The 20,491-nt window shown below is 43.6% G+C and overlaps 1 protein-coding gene across 4 annotated transcripts in view; it reads right to left on the bottom strand.

The window, feature by feature from the left end:
• Nucleotides 1-20,491, bottom strand: part of FYN (FYN proto-oncogene, Src family tyrosine kinase) — a 141,039-nt gene that overhangs the window by 8,864 nt on the left and 111,684 nt on the right. For 2 of the 4 annotated variants that reach the window (XM_033055385.2, XM_033055386.2), the window contains 5 exons: nt 18,337-18,501; nt 14,080-14,259; nt 12,238-12,314; nt 11,981-12,134; nt 3,664-3,795 (listed from right to left, as the gene is read on the bottom strand). In XM_033055385.2, the coding sequence (XP_032911276.1) occupies nt 3,664-3,795; nt 11,981-12,134; nt 12,238-12,314; nt 14,080-14,259; nt 18,337-18,501 (708 nt within the window). Of the gene's footprint in view, nt 1-3,663; nt 3,796-11,980; nt 12,135-12,237; nt 12,315-14,079; nt 14,260-17,724; nt 17,881-18,336; nt 18,502-20,491 lie in introns of all 4 variants that reach the window. The other 2 variants (XM_033055388.2, XM_033055387.2) reach the window with 2 other exon arrangements.

The raw sequence follows: 20,491 nt of genomic DNA, 5'->3' as shown, positions 1-20,491 counted from the left end.
TCTCTCAGGCACTAAGAGCTTGTCAAGCAAGAGAGCAGTCCCTTTGTCTGAGGGCCTCTCTCCACTTCCCCCAGCCTGATACAAGATGTAAGTAGGAACATCAAGACAACATGCCCACAACTATTTCAGAAAGTGGATAATACAGCAGTCAGACAGCTCCATGTCCCTCTTTGTTTCAAGGCTGACACTTTTCAGCGTCACATCTTGGGTACTAAAGTGCTGGCGATGCCAACAGACCGCATTCTCTCACCTATGGGTTGTCTGCTTGGGTGAAAAGGGCTGAGTCTTGCCTCTCAAGGTGATAGAAATCCCATTTTTCCTCCTCATACAAGCCATGCCATAATGGCAAGAAAACCCCTGTAGTGCATCTGAACCCTGTTCCCTATCTCAGACAGGGATTCATGAAACTTTGTCCTTCACAAGGTCCTTCCTCTTCCCAGCATGAAGCAGGAGATAGATGGTCCTTTCCATGTCAGGGGAAAAGAGAGTCTTTTCTAAGAAGTCCAAGCTCTCCTTGCAATCCACTTGCAGACACAGATGCTTCTGAGAAGGCCCCAGTTCCCCTCCACTGCTGCCTCAGCCTATAAAAGCTTTCCCATTTAGGGCCTGGAAAATGAGATTGGACTGAAATCTGTAAAGACTTTGGACATTCAAATGTAAGATCCAGGTTGCCCTTATGTAAAACTGGCAGAGGGGAGTGATGGTGACCATGAGAATGGTTAAGGCCTCCCAGATGAGCAATAGGGAAATCCTGGTGGGAAGGAATGGCTCTGGCATAGAGCCTGGGCAGGGTGTAACCAGGGCAGTACTCAACTGTCCAGAAAATTGCTGACTTAGTGATATGTGGCACACAAAAAATTGCTTCCAGCTACTTGGTGTCTTGCTAGTGCAGGTGGGGGAGAGTGAGCTGAAAGGACTTTCGGCATGTGAGGGCTTTATGTAGTGAGGGATGACGGGGTAGGACGGTGCTGAAAGAGGAGAGATCCTGCTGGTTGTCTTTGATGTGCTCAAGCTGCCACGTAATAAAACTGTCCAGAATTTCAGGACACAGCCCATGCCTGAGATTACTGTCATGGCTCCTACAAGAAGTTATATATTGCAAGCACATCCTGTGGACTCTTTTTCCTTTGGTGAGGGAAAGAAACATTTATGAAGTGCAGACATCCTCTGCAGCTATGGCCAATCCTGTGTTTAGTTACAGACTTGTGAGTAAACATAGAGCTTAAATGTTTGTTTTTGCATGGATTGGTATTTTCACCTTAACTCTGCCCTGGCTGGTGACAGCCCCCATGCACCCACTAGAGAATTCCTGCAGCCCAGTCAGGAGCATTGCCCACCCTCTGGGAGCAACACCGCATCAACTAAAGCTTATACATCTTTTTTCTGTCTTTGTCCTTTACACAGTATGCCATGTCTGCTTAAACCCCCAATAAACCTGCAGAAATCATAGCTTTCTCACATCACTACCAGGAATCCTTATGGGAGGAAGTTCTTTGCACTGACTGGTGACACAGCTGCTCTGACTGGAGGCAACATCCCACATGGGGAAGTGCTGGGCAGAGGGACTCATCCATTCCACAGAAACATGACAGTGTATTTTCTGCTACCTCATTCAGTTGTCACAGCCACACCTTTGTTAAGCTGCTCCCTGTTAATCATGCCAAAGTTCACTGCTGATCATGAGATGCCTTCCAGTCCCAATATTCTCTTCTCAAATATCAACTACTGGCTGCTAGGTGCTAGCAAACTTGAAATTCCTGGTATAAGTCTAGAAGATTAGTTTTGCTGAGTTCAGTCTTCTGAAGTGGTGTGAGACACCACAGGATAAACTGAACTCCACCTGGATGCTTCTCCTGCTCAGTTTGATATATGAATCTGACTGTTTGATCACAGCACAGATTGGAAAATTGAAACTGTTGTAGGGCACTTTCCATTAAATCAGCTGCAGTGCACACAGCCACACTGTTGAGCCTTTATATATATATATATATATGGTTTTGTTTTTTAAATAAAAAGACTAAAAATGCAGCTAGATGCATCTTGGAATGCAGGGCATCCCCTGTTGTTAATATCTGTGCTGATGAGAAAAATAAGGCAATAAATTATTTTCCATGGAATGCATGGTTTTCACCTCACCCCTTTCCTTTTCACCTGAATGCCTAAAATCTTCAGGGGGGCAACAAGAATAAAAAGCTCTTTCTGCATAGGCAGATCCAATCACTGCCTCCTAAAAATCTTAATCCATTGGACACTTGGCAGGGTTTCAACAAAGAGCCATGGGGCCTCCAGTTCCCCCATGCAGAGAATCTGGCCGTGCTGTGACCCTGCCATGAGCTCTGGTCTGCACATTACAGAACTATTTTCTTCCCTTTCCATCCATCTCAAAAGCAAGGATTGAAATTTAAGAGTTTATGAAAAAGAGATTTGATAGTACCAGACATTCAGACAGTCATCAAACCTTGCAGTGAACCAGACTGACAGAATAAATGGAGTAAGGCCTCTGTGGGAGCTTAGCTGTTGGTATCTTAAAGTAAATGCAATACTATGAAGAGCTATTTGCTCTAGAACATAATAACTTTACACTGCTTTCATTAGTTGTCTAGAAATTATATTACAGTAATTTCACGATTACAAGCCGCACGGATTATAAGCCACATTTCCGGGGTGTCGGCAACGTTTAGGTCCTCGTCCATACATAAGCCGCAACGGATTATTAGCCGCACTTTCATTCGTAGCGAGGATCCGTGAGCAACCTTCACAAATTTGCCAATTAGCAAAGAATCGCGGCATAGCGGGGTTTACTGGCTCGGGGCGGGGCCAGGCAGGCTCGGCCTGCCCATGGTTGCGACGGGGCCGGGTGGCCGAGCTCGGTGCTATGGCTCGGCGGGGCCGCTCGGGGCCGGCCGGGCGGTGCTGCTGCTGCTGCCGCTGGGCTCACTCACCCATCCCCCCCGTCTGCACCGCCGCCGCCGCATTTGCTCGCCCTGGCCCGGTGCTGCCGGGCTCCCCTGCACTGCTAGCCCTGGTTCTGCTGGGCTTCCCTGTGCTGCCAGGCTCCCCCACGCTGCTAGCCATGGCTTTGCTGGGCTCCCCCGCGCTGCTAGCCCCGGTTCTGCTGGGCTTCCCCGCACCACGGGGCTTCCTGCTTCTGCCGTGCTCCCCTGCGCTGCTGGGCTGCCCCACTCCCTGCCGCCCGCCCCCTGCACCGCTGGCCCTGCCTCTGCCAGGCTTTCCCACCTCTGCCGGGGCTGGCCGGGCTCCAGCTTGGCTTGGGGCTGCTGCAGGCTCTCACTTCCATGTTGGCAACTTTTAGAATATTGTTCATATATTAGCCGCTCCGGATTACAGGCCACACTTCCGGGTATGGATCAAAACTGTGTCAAAATGGTGCGGCTTGTAATCGTGAAATTACTGTAATTGAATTGAGCACAATTAAAACAGTAGAAATGAATATGCTGAATTGTCCCCTTGTCATTTTTATCATGACCATCACAAAGCAGCTCTGAGTCAGAACTGTTTTCAAGCATACACAAAACTTACACATTATAGCCATTCTCCTTGAGCTCAGTGAATATAAATAAACATTCCAGCTTAAACTAGGATGGGCTTAAATATGGCCCATTCCCACTCCTTTCTCCAGGTGAAGCAGGACATTTTTCTTACCTGGGTATGGCACTCTCCCTTTTGTTACCAGCTCTGTCAGTAGGATCCCAAAAGACCACACGTCTGACTTTATTGTGAACCTTCCATACAGTGCCGCTTCTGGCGCAGTCCATTTAATGGGAAACTTTGCACCTAAAGAGAGAATACATGAATCTTAGCCAGCACAGAGACAGAACCAAAGCACCAGGTCACAGGTGACTCTTGTGTTCTGCCTCACATGCAGGTGGAAGCAGCTGGAGACAAGAGTTGACTAACCATAGAGTACAGTCAGAGAGGACAGGTGGGCAGAACATGTAGGGAATCAGGAAAGACTAAGCAGGGAAGGGATCAGTTTGTCCCATATCCCAAGAGAAGGATAAGACATTTTAACTCAAGTTTGAAGTTTTATAAAATGAAAAAAAAAAAAAACTAACCCAGTTTAAAAAATGTAATAGAAATAATTTCTCCCAAAGTGTTTTAAGTATTTGCAAATCAAACACAGTTGGCACATATAAGCAAAACTGAGATATACTGGATATGTACCTCCCAGTTTGCCTGCTGAAGCTGAGCAAAATACAAAGAAACAAATAGGGTAAAAACAAAAATTAAAAGCAAATCCACACAAGTACTTTAAAATAATACTGCCATTCGAGTTGCTTGCAGTGCTTGATGTCAAGGCACAACTTTGGCCTGTGATTTATAACTTGACAGTGTACTTTAAGCTCCTGGCACTGAAAAGCCTGTAGTGCCTTAAATACGTGCAGTTCTAATGTGCTCATCCATCATCAGAGCTTGCAGGAGCCAGTTGCAGTAAGGATAGTAAGATAACAAGCCTTTAAACACTGATTTATTTGCTTTTCCAATCATTGACTGTTTTGTTAGGGAAAATATTTTCAGTATGTCTTTAAAGAAAAGCCTTGTGGTAATAATTAACTCATAGCGTGTACAAAAATATGCAGACATTTCCCTGGTGCCTTGTATTAACATACAGGCAAAAGAGTTGCATTGCTTACTTCTGATCCCTAGTGACAAAAACTCTTGAATTTGGAAACAGACTGACTTTGACTTCACATCACCCTCTCATAAAAGTTCCCTTCTCTTTCAGGAGGAGCACTAAAGTGTAACAACGTGGACAAATCACTCCCAGGAAGTGAACTTATGGCACTGTTTAGAGTTCCCTGCTGGCACTGTTCTGCCATCACATCTAGGGCTCAGTGTCCTGCATCTTCTGCCATACAACCAATCTGATGTGACTTAGTGTAAAATGTAAACATGGTAATTCTCATCTCCTTACTTAGTAAAACTTCGTTGTGCTGAAATTTTTTCTTCTCTACATGTAAATGATCCTAAGAGAGACTAGTACCTTAGTACAAATACATTTTTTTCCTAGGGAATATCGCAATTGCTCAAGTAAGTCCTGCTAGCTGACTTGAAAATATCCTGCCAAAGGGTGAAAAATGCCAGAGAATGTTTTAGATACCTAATGTCTGAAGTCAGGAACTTAAGTCTAGTTAAGCATCACTGGTTAGATTTGCAAAGGTGCCGAAGGACTTTTGGATGCCTGTTCGCTTTTTAAAGTCTGTCTCTTGTGAATTTTCATTGGTTGATACATAGGCAAGAACTAAAATTTGGGTGCTTGGCTTTGGTCTCAATCTCTTTCACTTACACTTCTCTGTGTGACCAATCTTAGTTTACAAGACTCAAAATTTGCAGAACTTCATCTTGTCTTTTTGCCTTGCCTGTGCTGTGTGAGTCCTTTGCAGCAGAAGCTTCCATCACTTGAGCCTCTGTCCTAGAACTGGCCCTGTTTCAGCAGCATCAGCAGCCACGTGGGGTTGGCAACTGGCTGCTCCAGCTGCCAGGAGATCCTGAGGCTGTACAACCCATGCCCATCCCTGGAAAAACTGCAAGCTGTGTGTATCTGGTGCCCAGGCCTGCAGTGCATACCTTTAGATGGGCCTGAACATGAGAGCCAACGTCCCTGTGCTTGCTCCTACGTGCAGCTGAGATTGTACACATACCCCATGCCAGCTGAACGAAGGAAGAGCTCCAGGCTGGCCAGGAGCCTGAAGCCCTGGATGTTGGCTGGTGCTGTGTGAGATGGCCATGCAGGGAGGTTTGATTGTTTACATGTTGCACACATTTTCTTCAACAATTTTCTTTTTCTTTAATCAGCTGTGTTTTTCTGAGAAACTTAGCCAAATCTGTAATAATTCCCCTGTGCTTCATACTCAGATCCAAAGGTGGCAACCACCTACATCTCATCTTTGGAGGAAGGAAATTTCTTCAGCTTCTTTTGTGGTCAACTCCCCCAGTATTTTTGTCTTCCTCGACCTACTGCCAGTGTGTCACTGGGAGATGAGTATGCGGTGTGTTTCCTGTGTCAAACCACAGGAAAATGAGAAGCAAGCCCCTGAGAAGGGGGATCAATTCCAGGACATCCCAGTTCCTGAGAACTAGAGCAGTACAATCCTCACTGGGGTTTGATGAGCACTGCTGGAAAGATGAATGGTCTGTGCTGAGGATTTTCCAATGACAGGACAGCTATACATTACTTCTCTATGTTGCCCCTGCTGTGGATGATTCTCTGTCTAAAGCAACTAATATAAAAAATCACGTTCTGCAGTTTGTGCACTATTTCCTGAGAGATGACAGATTTGGAGTGGTAGATGGGGAGGAGAAAAATGCAAGGTTGGCAGAGAGCTTGCTAGCAGAGCCCTGCCTCATGGTGCTCTGGCCCTGCAACACATGCTGGAGGCTTGATGGTCCAAGAGAGCCTGCAGCCCAGTGCGGCAGAGCTGTCAGTGAAGGGAGAGCAGAGACCAGGGAGAACACACCAGGCTGGTCACCTGCAGGTACAACACGTGCACTGCCATGACACAAGGAGATCACACACAGCTTGTGTGGATGGGGGTGTGTATGTTTGTCTAACAGGGATCCCTCCGAGGTGTTGCCTCTCATTCAAAGCCTGGAACTGGGGACAGAGGCAGTGCACTGCTGGGAAAGCAGAAAGTTCCCAAATGTGTTGAGCACTGCCCTGAAGCCTCCTTAGCTACATGGAGTGTTAGCACAGGCTGGATGCTGTGTGTGGTTCCTGATGGACACACAGTTCCTGTACTTACTCTCTTCCCAACACACTGATTAAAAAACCCTTCGCCTCTCTCTGCCCAGGCCTCAGAAGCTTATAAAACAAACAGACTTTGTGCTTCAAACAAATGACAGCCTCAGATAAAACATGTATTACTGACAAGCATGTTAATAAATCTGATAAGCCAAATTAGCCCAGCTGACAAGGCAGCCCATCTCCTACTCTGAAGGCAGATTTTGCATCAGTGAGGGAGGTATTTCTCTCTTTTTGTTGCTGGAACTTGTTTCATTGCAACCAGCACATCAGTAACCACACACAGGAAAACCAACAGCACACTGCATTAATTAGGTCAGGATAACCTGTCTTTGTCCCAAAACAAGGTACTAATCAGCAGTTTTTATCTCAGTCCCCACTTTTTTTTTTTTTTTTTTTTTTTTAACAGCTCGGGGAAAGCCTTTTTTGGGTTTCTGCACTGCTTGTAACCACATGAAACCAAAGCGGCTGATACAATTTGTGGTTAGAGCAGCCAGCCCTGAGCCTGTGAGGACTTTTGTGAGGCTCAGCCCCATTCTTAGGACCTCTGCCCGTCTCTGCCCAGGCATTCACACATTATCTCCCAGGAGGATTTCCTTGGGAAAAATCAATCCATGGCCCTGCTTTAATTCTTTGCTGGCTACAAGCAGCCCATGTGATGAGAAGGAGCAGGGGGGGCTGGGATGATGGAGTGACCTTGAGATACAACTCTCATCATGGTTCCTTCAGAGGCAAGCGAAAATCCCTCAGAGCTTTAGTTTCTTTTCAGATCCAAATCTTGATGAAGTAGAAACCTCTGAAATTCATGCCCCAGAGCCACTGCCAGCTTGATAATGATCCTGTTCCTGGAAGCTGCTACCTCTCCTACCTTAAAACAAAACCCAGTGAAGGACTCCAAGCTCTAAGACCCAAAAACTCGGGGACCTCTTGGGTTAGGAATCGGGGAATATAGTGTGGCACTGAATGGCTTCTGGGGCTGGAAAGGGAAAGCTGCAAAAGGTAAAAACGAAGCGCTGAAGCAAGCATGAAACAGGAAACGAGTCAGCCCCGGCAGGCGATGATGAGAGCCGTGTGGGAGGGACCGTGCAATTACATTTTTTGTGCTGTGAGAACGAACATGAAATTCCAAGCCTGGCAAACATCAGGACGAGGAGCAGGCTCCGCAGGCAGACCCTCCCCGGGAAGCGGGGGGCGAGGCTGCGGCTCCGAACAGCGCTCTGGCTCCCTGCCTGCAGCCCCCTCCTTCCCCTCGCCCTTCCTCATGGCCTGGCCGCGCTCCTGGCAGGGCACATGGCTCTGCAGGAGAGATTGGGGATCCCCCGGGACCCCGCTGGCTCGGAACCAGAAGCCCTCCCTCCTGTCCGCTCCTGGGAACGGCAGGTAAAGAGCGAGAACAAAGCCCTGGATGCTACAGCCTGCAGTACAGTCTGTCACACACAAAACAGGGCAGATGAGCCGGTGAACAAGTCCCTACAAAGGCACTGCAGAGCCTGGAAATCTCTGCCTATTTCTAGGAAATCAAACTAAGAAACATCACTTGATTTTAAGCAGGGCAGGAAGGAGTTACTTCTAAGTGTTAAGGAGGCAAAAATGATCTGAGAATTTACAAACACAGAGCTCCCAAAATAGCTCCAGCTCGTCTGGAAGGCATCAGAAAGATCCTTATTGTTTCATGTGTGCTTAGAGTGGCACTACTGCAAGTGCTGCTAGTGTGTGCAGTAGAAGCAAAACTGGAAAATAACTCTGCACTTTATTTTTATTAAGAAAATTTAAAATTTGTATCAGCTGCTGCTGCTTAGAATAGTAACAACTATAACCCAGTGACTCTGTGAAGCACTGGCACTCTCAACAAAAATGCCATGTGCTCGACCAAAACTCCCATAACTGTGAACCCTATCAGTGTAAGGATAGCAGAACTGCATGGGAAATCCTTTGCTCAAGGTGATGGGAAGTTTCTCTTTGTCCTGTGGGATACCAGGAGCTTTATGTCTTGCCTTACAGGGCTGACACAAGCATCATCACCAGTGGAAGAAAGCAAGGCTCCATGCCTGACACTCTGTGTGTGGGGAAGACTTTGCAACAGCCAAAAGAAGCAATGGGACAGGCTGCAATACAGTCTCCCAGTGCAGCCTTTGAAATGGGCGTCACTCTAAATGGGCATGTTTTCCCCTTTGATTACTCACTTCCTCTAAAAACAAGAGGAGCCAAATACTCATTACAAACCAAGAGCTTTTTTTTTTTTTTTTTTTTTATTATTTAATGGCAGTGCATAGCTGCTGGTCACACACTTTAAATCATTAGTGGCATGACCATCTCTTTCCTTCCTGACAATTGCTGAGAAATGGCAGTGCAGACAACAAACTGCTTTTTATTTATCTCTCATAAATCAGGAGCAGTCAGGCCTCCTTTGTTCAAACCCAAAAGAAAATAAACCGGTCAGTAAAACATTACCACCAGGCTAAGCAATACCCACACAGGTTCAGGAATCCTGCACTCTAGTCTGCTAGGGCTCAAAGCATCCCCATCTGTTTCCTTTCAAAATATTTAATCAGAGACAAAAGTGACAGTGGGGGAAGGGAGTAGGAGATCAAGCGAAGCTGGAGAAAACCACTTCTTCCCCATGCCAACAATGAGCTCTGTACTAACACACATAAGCCAAAAGAAGGATGACTGCTGAGGAGAGTGACCAGAGACTTTAATCTTCAGATTTTGCAAGGAAAAACATTTCCTTTCTCCCACAGGAGCTGCCAGTCTGGAGCACTCCCCGTTTCCCTCCTCTCTGCTGGCCAAACTTTCCTCCTGTGTCAAAATTCCCACTGAAGCAGTAGTCAGCTAGATAAACAGAGCAGTCCCCAGATGCATCCCCTTGGAGGCTGAAGTAATAGGTCATGGGAAACAAGCAGAGGCAACCATTTCCTCATGATACTGTGGTCTCCAACAAGCGTTGCTCAAACTGAAGCTTAACTAAACAGCCAGAACTGAATTCCAGTTGAAAAAAAAAATTTAAAAAATTGGTGCATTAGTAACCATGTTTCTCCCTCAATAAATTAAAGGTCTTAGGCTCACCCTGGCTTGGAAGCCAGGTTAAATGCCAAGAAATGTAAACTGAGTTTGTGCTACTTGGGGGATAAAAAACGCACCCCTTTCCTACTCTTTTAAAAAGGGACAAAAATATTAATGAAAGTAGGAAAACTTTTCTATGTTATGCCTGTGGTTACAGCTCTTTGGGTTTCTCTTTTAAGGAGCTCTGAAGGAGCCTGACCTGGAGGTCAGGGGAAGGACGTTTTGTCCATTGCCCTCAATTATGGGAAGGACAGATGACTTCTCCATACCGGCACCAGGAGATGAAGCCAGGCAAACATGACTCAGATCTCCAGCAGTGCACTTAAAAGCCAAACTAATTCTTTTTCTTCAGTGCAAGTGATTTCTGCCATGAAAAAAGGGTAGGAGATATCCACAGCTATGCTCCTTCTCCCTGCCAGGCTTGATGTTATACTTTTCTCAAAGTTTCTCCACCCCAAATTCAGTGATTTTTATTTAAAAATCTAAACTTCTCCTCAGTAACAGTCAGGCAGGTTTTCACAGCTTTTTTAACATGTGAAGAGGGCAAAACTATTCTGAGAGATTTACATGGAGAGGCAAACAGGTCATCATAGGATTTCCTAGGGATCAGGAGCCTGAAGAGATTTGGCCAGAAGTAGGTCACATACTTGTCTATGAAAACAAATAATTAGTCATGTAAAACTATACATTGGGTGGTATCCAAAGGGAACAAAAGACATGGCAGCAAACCAGGCAGAAATGGAGATAATATAGGACACTGTTTCAAAGCCATTTTGCAGACTGGATTTGCCCGCCTCGTTCAGGGAAAACTCTTCTTGTTTTTCACAGGGGAACAGCAAGCAGGCAGCTTTCTGTCTACCAGAGCCTCTCCAGACACTCTTATTGCTCTAGAGAGAATGAGACAAAACTATTTTTTTCTAACAAGAAGCAATTCCCACCCTCAGGCTGAAATCAATAGTGCTTAAGGCTCTGCATTAGTACCTGTCACGGGTTCTTCAAGGACCCCACCAAAATAACCAAGCCTTGCTGTCTGCCTGTGCAGCAGGCACCTTTTAGGGTGGGTGCAGCCTGTGGTCCACATCCCTGTGTCTGGGTACTGCCAATAGCAGTTCAGAGGGGTGAGAACAGCTTGAGAGCTGCTGCTGCTCCCAGGCCAGGGCAAGGCATGCTGGAAACTCTCTGGCTCCTTCTGTCAACACTTAGAGAAAAAGTTACAGAGAGAGGTTAGCTGTTCTAACAACCAATGACAGGGTCCGTGCTGAAACAGGGACTTTGCTCAAGAGAAGAAACTCACAAGAGGAGGGAGTAAATGCAGTTTACATACTTAGCTGGCCTCTGCTGGAGATGTACAATAGGGTTGAATGGAATCCTCTTTAGCTTTGGCACTGAAAGGATGAAGTGGTGTTTACCAACACATATTGAGCAAGCACTACCAAAGTACTGCCAGCAGAAAGAGAAAAGAACTGTGGCTCTGCAGCTTGGACCAACATCTGACAACTAAGTATGATTTGTAAAGAATAACTAAAAAGAGGCTGTGACATGGCTCAATTTGAACACACACACTTTTTAGAAAAAGCTACAAAATTCTTTGATACATTTCTACAGTATATCAGTGGTCGTCTATGCCCAGCAACCTGTGTAGCACTGGAAAATGGCATTTCTACTAAAACAACATTTTAAGAAAGAAAGAAAGGAAATACAGTGCTTAGAGAGGCAGCTCCATTGCACAGAGGCACAACTTTTTGACATGTTTGAAATAGAGCAAGGAAGAATAGTGCAGGAGTGATAATAGTGGTTAGTAAATACTAGAAGAAAATACACTACAAATTAAATACCCTACACAGACTTTTCTGGATTATCGCATTCAGACCCTCCTAACCAATAAGTAAAATATCCTCTTTCCTAGGGCACCATGAAGATCCTGTCTTTGCTGTCATTCCCAGCTGTGTTCTCACTCATCACCTTTGTTTCATTTTGGTTTTCAAAGAATAGACATTCTCTTTAGGATATGTATTCAGCAGTGAACTTCTAACTAGGAGTTAATATGAGTTCAGGATTTACTGAGGCATAGGAAAGAGAGCTTTTCGAAACCATGGTCCACTCTTTCCCTGCCACAAGAATGACACTCAGTGCTACACCTGCTGCTGCATTTACCTTGTCTGGCTGTATATTCATTGTCTTCAATCAGTCTTGCCAACCCAAAATCAGCAATCTTGCATATTAGGCCGTTGCCCACCAAGATGTTTGCAGACCGCAGATCTCTGTGTATGTAATTCATCCGCTCAATGTACGCCATTCCCGCGGCCACCTGTGAGCAGCAGGAAAGGCAAACCATGCAGTTAAAACAAACTCAGTGCATACATGGGCTATAAAACACGTATACCCCATCGCTCACTGCTCTGGAGACAGACCTGGGCCGCCATGTCCACCAAATTCGGTAACTTCAAAGCTCTTCCTTCTCCATCCTTTAAGAAATCTAGCAAACTCCCTGCAAATGCAGAGTTGACACAAAGAGAGATGTTAGGAAAACAACTCATCAGAATGGAGGTGCAGCAATATGTGCAATATTAAAGACAGCAATGCTTCAAGTTCAAGAGACAGTTTCAAAAAAACCCATAATATCTCCAAATTCTCCTATTGTTCTCACTTCACTCTTTAAGTTGGCTTGCAGAAGAATGTGCCACTAGTACAACGAGAGTTGCAGGGAAAGGAAACAGGATTGTTTTAAATTTTCCTGACCATTATAGAGAAAGTTGATCTTTCTTAACTTTTCCAGTGCTCTTTAAAACTACATGCCTGCTGCTCTCTAAAGGCCTCAGCTAACTGCAAAGCAGCAGCTCAGTTCCAAGCCACACAAGTTATGGAAGAAGTCAGATCCCAGCTCAACCTGCTCCAAAAGAAAGGTCAGCCCAGAGCCTGGTGAGCCCAAGGGGGATAGCATTTGCAAAGGCTATTTTTCCTTACAAATTGGTAGTGCTTCTCCTCTAGGTAACCCAGAACTAAATACAGCATGAACAGCATTAATTTTAGAAGAAAAAGAGGAGATTAAATGAAAGCAACTTTTTCAAAAGATACAAGAACATTGCTTTCCCGTGCAAGGGAAAACAAGAAAGTACCCCGTTGCTTTAAAAAAAGAGCCTAGGATGTTACAGCTTCTGTCCTAATCTTGTACCTGAACAGAGAAGTGCAGCAGTCTCCTTTAAATAATGTCAGAAAATTGGTTTAATAAATAAAGGAAAAAGACAGATGATTAAGCATTTCTCCCTTGATAAATTGTCAGCCTGAACCTCAGATCCAAAGATGTAAAATGTTACAGTACAAACCAGTAAAGTAAGCCAAAATAAACCCCATACTTCAGAAGGGTTTTGAAAAGTCTTTATTTTTAAAGGGAAAAAGCATATGCTTGTCACTGAGACGTGATTAAAGTGTGAGTTAGTCAGGGCTTGGATGCCTCTGAGGAGGGAGGTGGGCAAGCACCTGCCAGGAAAATAAAAGTCAACTCCAAATAGACTGAAAGAATGCACTTAAAATTTCAGAGTGTATCCTCCAATGTACAATGAAACTTCCCTGTGAGAACTTATGTTTCCTATTTGGTTCATTTGCTTTTCCAAAACAAGCAGATTTTTTGCTCTGCTCTCAGCACCCCTGCTGGAGATCTGATAGAGCAAAAAGTTTTCTTTTTCTCATTTTACTGCACTGTTACCAGCTAAGGAAGAGACAAGGGAGAAGGGGAAAGTGAAGGAAAAACGGGGGAAAGAATAGTATGTGGAAATCGTGTATTAAGATGATAATGGGGTAGACTAGAAGTGAAGTGTGATCTGAGAATGAGGTGCAGTGACAAGATTCAGGATTGGCTAAACAGAAACAAAAAACCTTGGCCAACAAGTAAACACTGAAAGAAGATGTCCTAAGAACTCTCTGATGCCAGGAAAAGCTTGGATCTTGGGAAGCAGCTTCAGTATCATCAAACCTAGAAAATGCTTATCACTGGTCAGGGAAGTTTAGATGCTGATGCAGTTGGAACCACTCAGCCTGCACCAACTTCTCTTTCCCCCAGCTAGTACAGATTTTCTTTGTACATCAGGTTTTGGGCCCGGTTCATAGCGGATTTCATAATTCTCCTGAACCAGAGGTGGCTCTAGTTTCCTGTTCCCTCTCTCCTTCCTTGCATGCATCCCACTGCACCTCCCTCTGTATCCCCAAGGAGAACCAATAAAGAAAAATATTATCAAGCAGAGCAGCTCTGGTTTCACCTTTACTCATGTACTCTGTGACGATATAGATAGGCTCTTCAGATACCACAGCATAAAGTTGGACCAATTTGTCATGTTTTAGCTTCTTCATAATTTGGGCTTCCTCTAAGAAGGATTCTGGAGACATGGTGCCAGGCTTCAGGGTCTTGATAGCCACCTTAGTATTTCCATTCCACGTACCTATAAGCACAGACACTTAGTTAGATTAAATACCTTCTGCTCCTTTTTCTGCCTGATGCCTAATGTAAGCAAGGAAAAAAAATAGCAAGGCCATTTAATGTAAGGTTTTCTAAAAAAAGTTTGGTTTCCCATGTTGCCTTATCATTATATTCATCCCACACCTCCTTCATATTTTAGTCTTTTTCTGTTACACTGAAAAATAATAGTCCCATTGGCACTAGGGCACAGTTGCTGTTGTCCTACTCAGACAATGTTTCCAGTGATCTCCACAGAAACCTTCTCTGAGTAAGAAATGTGAGACTGCTCAAACCAATCTTTGTGTATTCCCTGGCTAACAAGAAATTTCTACAGACAACAACACAGCTCCAGTCACAGATTTGGACAACAAAACTGGCTGAATCAGAACTTCTCATCTGCAACACATTTTAACATTTTGGTTTTGTTCTGTGTCAGACGAAAAAAACCCCAAACCAATAAAAACAAAAACAAAAAAATCCCGAGAAGCAAATCCTGAATTGATTTCATTTTAGAAACACAGGTGTGCTTCCAAACTGAAATGTGTCTTTTTCCTTCCCTTCCATATCCCCAGGAGCTGCTGACAGAAAATGAAGTGTTCCTGTCCACTTCAGTTTGTTCTTTACTTGCAATCAGCAGTGAAATGGACAAGTTGCATCATTTCCCAGCCATCACCTACCAAGCTTCTGGAACACCCAAATGCCTGCACAAGAACCTGGAGAGAGCTGGGGAAGGCTGACTTGGGGCATCCTGCAAGAGGTGGGGCTTCACTTGGGTATTTGCAAGGGGGAGGAGGAGGACTGGAAAGAAAGGAAACCCAGAAGACCTATTTATATTAACAGCAGGATTTTTGCTTGCTTTGGGGGTTTATTTTGTTCATTTTGTGGGAAGGAAAAGGAAGGAAAATTAAAATGAGCAGAAATACCACTTTCCTGCTGCCTTCTGGTTGTCTTTGCCCAGCCTAGCCAGAACCCTGCTCCAGAGTCAAGGCTGACATGGCTTTGAATGTGATCTATAGATAGGGAGCTGCTGTGAGATAAGGCAGAACAACACTAAATGACTTCAGGAATTAATCATATTAAAAACTACTCCTCTGTAGTTAAGCATGAGGATAGCAGAAAGCCCACAAAGTACACAAAGGCTGTGTCATGAAAAAAGGTAACGTGTAAAATAATCCAGCTTGTCTTTGTTAAAAGTACATGAATAATAACAGGGCTCAGCTGCTGCATGGGAACTGGTTAGGCCAAAATAAATTTACCATGTGCTTTTGCAACCTGCCAGAGCATAAAAGGAGCCATAAAATGGGTCCTCTTTTGTGCAAATACCCAGGTCCCAGGTCCACCTTGCCTGGCTGAGGATAGCAGAACAGTGGAGAAGCTGCTGCATCTGTGCTGCTCCTCACTTTTAAAGGGCAATCCCAAATGTTTGGGGGGCGCTTGAGCCAGTTCAGTGCCAGTTCAGAAGGACTCCTGAAGTCTTAATTTCTCTCATTTCTTCAAGCCAGGGCTGAAGCAGGACTTTGCCCTAGTGGCATTCCTCTGTAAGTTGGGAAGGACGTGGTTTTGCCTCTAATTTCAAGCAGAGTGGCCAAAATATTTTCTGACGGATGACAGGGAGCATGTTTTGTCTGGAGTCACTGAGACTCCACACTGCAGTGTGCCATCAGTCACAGCCACTTTGCAGAGGTATCACAAGTTATATGAACCAGGAATAAAACCAGTTTCATGGGCACCAGACTGCCGTTAATAAAATAGGATCTCTCCTTGTGTGTTAACAGGATTAATTGTGTACTCTTTGTTTTAATAAAAATCCCAGGACTCGTTCTATTACTATGAAGAATTTTCAGCAAGTCTAGTTTTAAATTATTTTATGAATTTCTCCAGTTTAGAAAAAGAAAATCAAACAAAAATGTTAACTTATCCTCTCAGCCCTGATCCCAGTTTAAATTGTTAAATTTTCTTGTTCTGTTTTGGTATATTTCTCTAATAGAAAAGTAGCATAGACTTCCCTCTGAATTCCTCCCATATGTAGTTAGTTACTACTTAATTTGTTTTTTATTAATTTTTACTGTGTTAATCTATTCCAATTTGGTAATGCTTCAGGGCTGTTAACATATTTTTTACTATACATTAAGAAACAAAATTTCATAATTGTAATAATAATTTTTGCATTTCTGACAGATACTTGGCACTTTATTTCTCACAGCTGATTTTTAATTTTTTTTTCACGTTTGTTCCTTTAACTTGTTGTATTGGTTTAGATCTATGGCACACAGGGCTGACCACTAGGTATTAACATCAACCAGAAACCTGTGCATGCATTCAAGATGGAGAACAAGAAGGAGAAACTGCAATTATCTGGAAATGCCAACAGAAAAGTAGGCAGCTTTCTTTGCAACAGGTCAACTGTATTTCTGTGAGATTCTATAAATTTCTATATTTCTAGTCTATAAATTCTGTATATCTCACAGATTTGCTGCTGTGCTCCTTGCTGTAGTCCTGCAATGGGAAACAGCTGCAAGAACCCAGGAGAACCCACTGGCTGTTTGGGCTGTACATATTTTTGTGTCACTGCAACAAAAGGAGAGGTCAAACTGCCCCCTCAAATTTTTGTGAAGAAATAACATGTAGTGATTCTTTATTTGAATTGGTAATTTTAGAGTCTAACCAGAATGCAATTTGGCACAGAAATGGAGCCACATCTCATGAAATGGCCACTACATTGTGTTTCAATGCTATGACCATACTAAGATTTATGTAAAATGTAAATTGCTATTGTTTTGTACTCTAAAAGAATGAGGGCCATGATGTGTAAGTTAAGCTTAAGTGTGCAGAAAACAATGTCAGTGGATTTGGAAAAGGTCAATATTTCTGGGCTTCAAAGTGGGGATTCAGCTGGGACTGGCAAGTTTTGCCTCTGTTGTCCCTGGTCTCTATATTGAGTTACCGCTTTCTGCTGCAGACACAAATTTTAAAGAGACTTGAAAGAAGTGGATGCATGGGAAAGCTAGCTTGACAGTATCAGCTTGCTGATATTTGCCATTATTTTTAAACTGGGAGAGAGGATGGAAACATTTTCAGGATCTGATTCCATCAGCGCTACAACATATGAGGAAAAAAAAGTCTACTTACCAGATTAATTTCTGGTTAGCCATTCTGCCCTACAGGTTTAGCATCATTCCTATTTTAATACCTAGCAATTGCGTAGTCACCCAAATAAACCCAATGCACTTAATGAATTTTAATGCCCTAACCTCTCATACCACTGTGTGCAAGTGAAGGGAAGCTTCCCCACGGATTACTGTATTTACGTTTGACTGTTTCAGGCAATATAAACTAACATTTCATACTATTCTGATCTTTTAGCTTTAAGATCTATACTTGAAATGTTTATTTCTGTCAAGAGCGCCTTAAAAGATGCATCCAAAGCAAAATATATTCTCTGCCTTACCACGCCACACTTCAGCGAAACACCCCTGACCAAGCTTCTGTTCCAGAAATAATGAATCACGTGCAACTTCCCATGCATCTTTAGCCAATCCAACAGTTTGTGGGGTATTATTCGTAGCAATCACAGTTAAGTTAAAACACAAACCATCAGCTTTCTCTATAGGAGAGGAAATTAATAAAAAAAACACACTTATAATCCAAAATTATGCATGCATTGAGAAAGATGGAAGGTGAGGGTCTCTCAGTGCTGCATTAAAGTTCATTTGCAAACACTGTTTTTTGGATTCTTTTGTTAGCTTGCAGAAAAAAGCTTCTTGGTATAGCCAAGAGATTACTGTGTGAGCCTTGATTTATTATTAAGACAGTGGTAATTTGTCAAACTCAAGACCTTTCAAGGAAACATGGATTTTCAGTTTTCTTTTGCCATCAATTATAGTGAAAGTTGAAGATTAAAGAATTTCAAAGTCAAAGACATGATTTCAAAGACATTTCTCCTAACAATTTGAGCTTAACTAATTTTTTTTCTTGTGGGTCATAACGTTCTAGATTTTCACCTTCCATCTTGTAATCCCCACACAGAAAGCTATTTTAGAGTAATTATTTTGCTCCATACCCATCCATACTTCCCCAAACTGCCCATTTCCCAGTCTCTTGATCAACTGTAGGGATTCTCGTGGAATTTCCCAGACATCTTTGGTTTTGACAGACAGATCAGTAAGCCTTGGCATTCCTTTATGACAGGGGACTACTAAGCGGCAGCAAAGACCTGCAGCTCTTTCTGATGGAGCCAGAAGTGAAGCCAACAGCAAAGGAGAGGAAAGAAAAAAAAGTGTGACATGAAACAAATACAGTAAGCATAAAAACAATGCTACTCACAACAGCTGTTAGTTGCATACCACAAAGCATCCTGGAAGATTAGGAATTGAACACTGAAACATATTCATTTGAGACAGAACAGGAAATATTTTAGTCTTTGCACAGCCTGAAATGGAAGGTGACCACATTGGTTTCTCTTTCAGACTCAGGATTTCCCTCCTCCCACAATTCTGCATTAAGATAACCTCTTGAGTTATTGAGTTTACTACGGTACAGTATAGCTTTTAAAAAATAATCTATCGATTACAATCTGATTTGTTTCTGTACTGAGTAAAAGAAACATGGAGAAGATTAATTACTTCTTTTTCTGAAAAATCACTGCCATGAAAATTTGGTGGATTTTCTGTAGCCTGGGAAAAGGCATTTTCTATATACGGCTTCGTAAAAAGGTGTCTTTGTAGATGTCATGCAAGTCTGACATTCTTTCTAGAGCAAGCCTTCATTAGCTTATGAAGCCAGTCCCACATTGTTTGAGGCAGGTTCATGATATCTCTTGAAAAGCTTCACAGAAGACTGAACTGTGACAAAAGTCACACAATATATTTTGGCAAGAGTAAAAACAATGATATATACATATATATGAAATACATCTACACACATATTGATGAGGACTATACCACGCACAAGGCAGACTACAATATAGAGCCTGCACCGAGACTTGCATCTTAAAGCAGGTGCAGCAGAGCAGAACAAGATGAGGAAGTGTAATTACACTTCAGGCTCAAACGTAATCTGTATTCTTCTGTGCTGAATTTCTTTTTATGCAAGTGAATGGGTTGTTTCAGCATCATAAGGTGGGCAAGCACTGAAGCTCCTTGCAACACCAAGCTCCACCTCATTAGCACAACTGTGCATTGTGGCTGCCCCAGAATTCAGAGTGCAGAGCTCTTGTGGCTTGAGTCAGCTGGGGTGGGATGGAATGAGGGCTCCTGTGTTCACCTGGGTCCTGGGAACCTTTGGAGTGCTGTCCCATGCCTCCAGAGCTACCCTGCCTGGATCCTACTGATTATGCCTCCATGTTGCACAGAAATGGCTGTTTCCAGATGTATTTGTTTCTGCATCTGTGCATGGAAAATATGCCACCCAAATAAGCTGACCACAGGAAACCAAATTTTGACATATACCAACTGGTACAGTGAGGTTGTAAATTATCTTCCTTATGTGTGAGGTTTTTATACCTCATTTAGCTTGAAGTAGAGTCGCCAGAAACGACTAGAAATCTTCCCTGGCAGCATACACCCATCAGGAATTGGGTGGAGAAGACAGCCAGATGTCTAGTATGAATAGCATAAGAATACAGCAGACAGAATACAAAGAATACAGAAAAAATGCCCCACAGAGAAGTTGATTTCCCAAGTAAAAATTATGAAAAGTTTTTGAGCAGCAAGCATTTGGGGTAATCTGTTAATAATATTATGAAAAGCTAAAGTAAAGGGAAAAAAACCCAAAGAGCAAATAATTTAAAATATAAATTTCTGGTTAAAAAATGACTATGCTGAGAAGCATGGTGATCTTCTGTGTAAGAACCAGTTGTCCTATGCAGAGGTTTGGGGGGACTTTGTAGTTGCGCTTGTACACCAATTGCCAGTGACAGCAGGATGTACAGTAATTTCACGATTACAAGCCGCACCTGATTATAAGCCGCACTTCCAGGGTGTCGGCAACGTTTCGTTCTCTGTCCATACATAAGCCGCACCGGATTATAAACCACACTTTTGTTTGCAGCGAGGATCTGTGTGCAACTTTCACAAAGTTGCCAATTAGTAAGAGAATCGCCGGATCGCGGGGTTTACTGGCTCGGGGCCCAGCTCAGCGCTGCTGTTAGGCGGGGCTGCTCGGGGCTGGCCGGGCAGCGCTGCCACCGGGCTTGCTCGCCCCAGCCCGGCGCTGCC

Source organism: Catharus ustulatus, chromosome 3 (assembly GCF_009819885.2).
Source record: "Catharus ustulatus isolate bCatUst1 chromosome 3, bCatUst1.pri.v2, whole genome shotgun sequence".
Lineage (NCBI taxonomy): Eukaryota > Metazoa > Chordata > Aves > Passeriformes > Turdidae > Catharus > Catharus ustulatus.
This window is presented reverse-complemented; position numbering and strand designations above follow the sequence as displayed.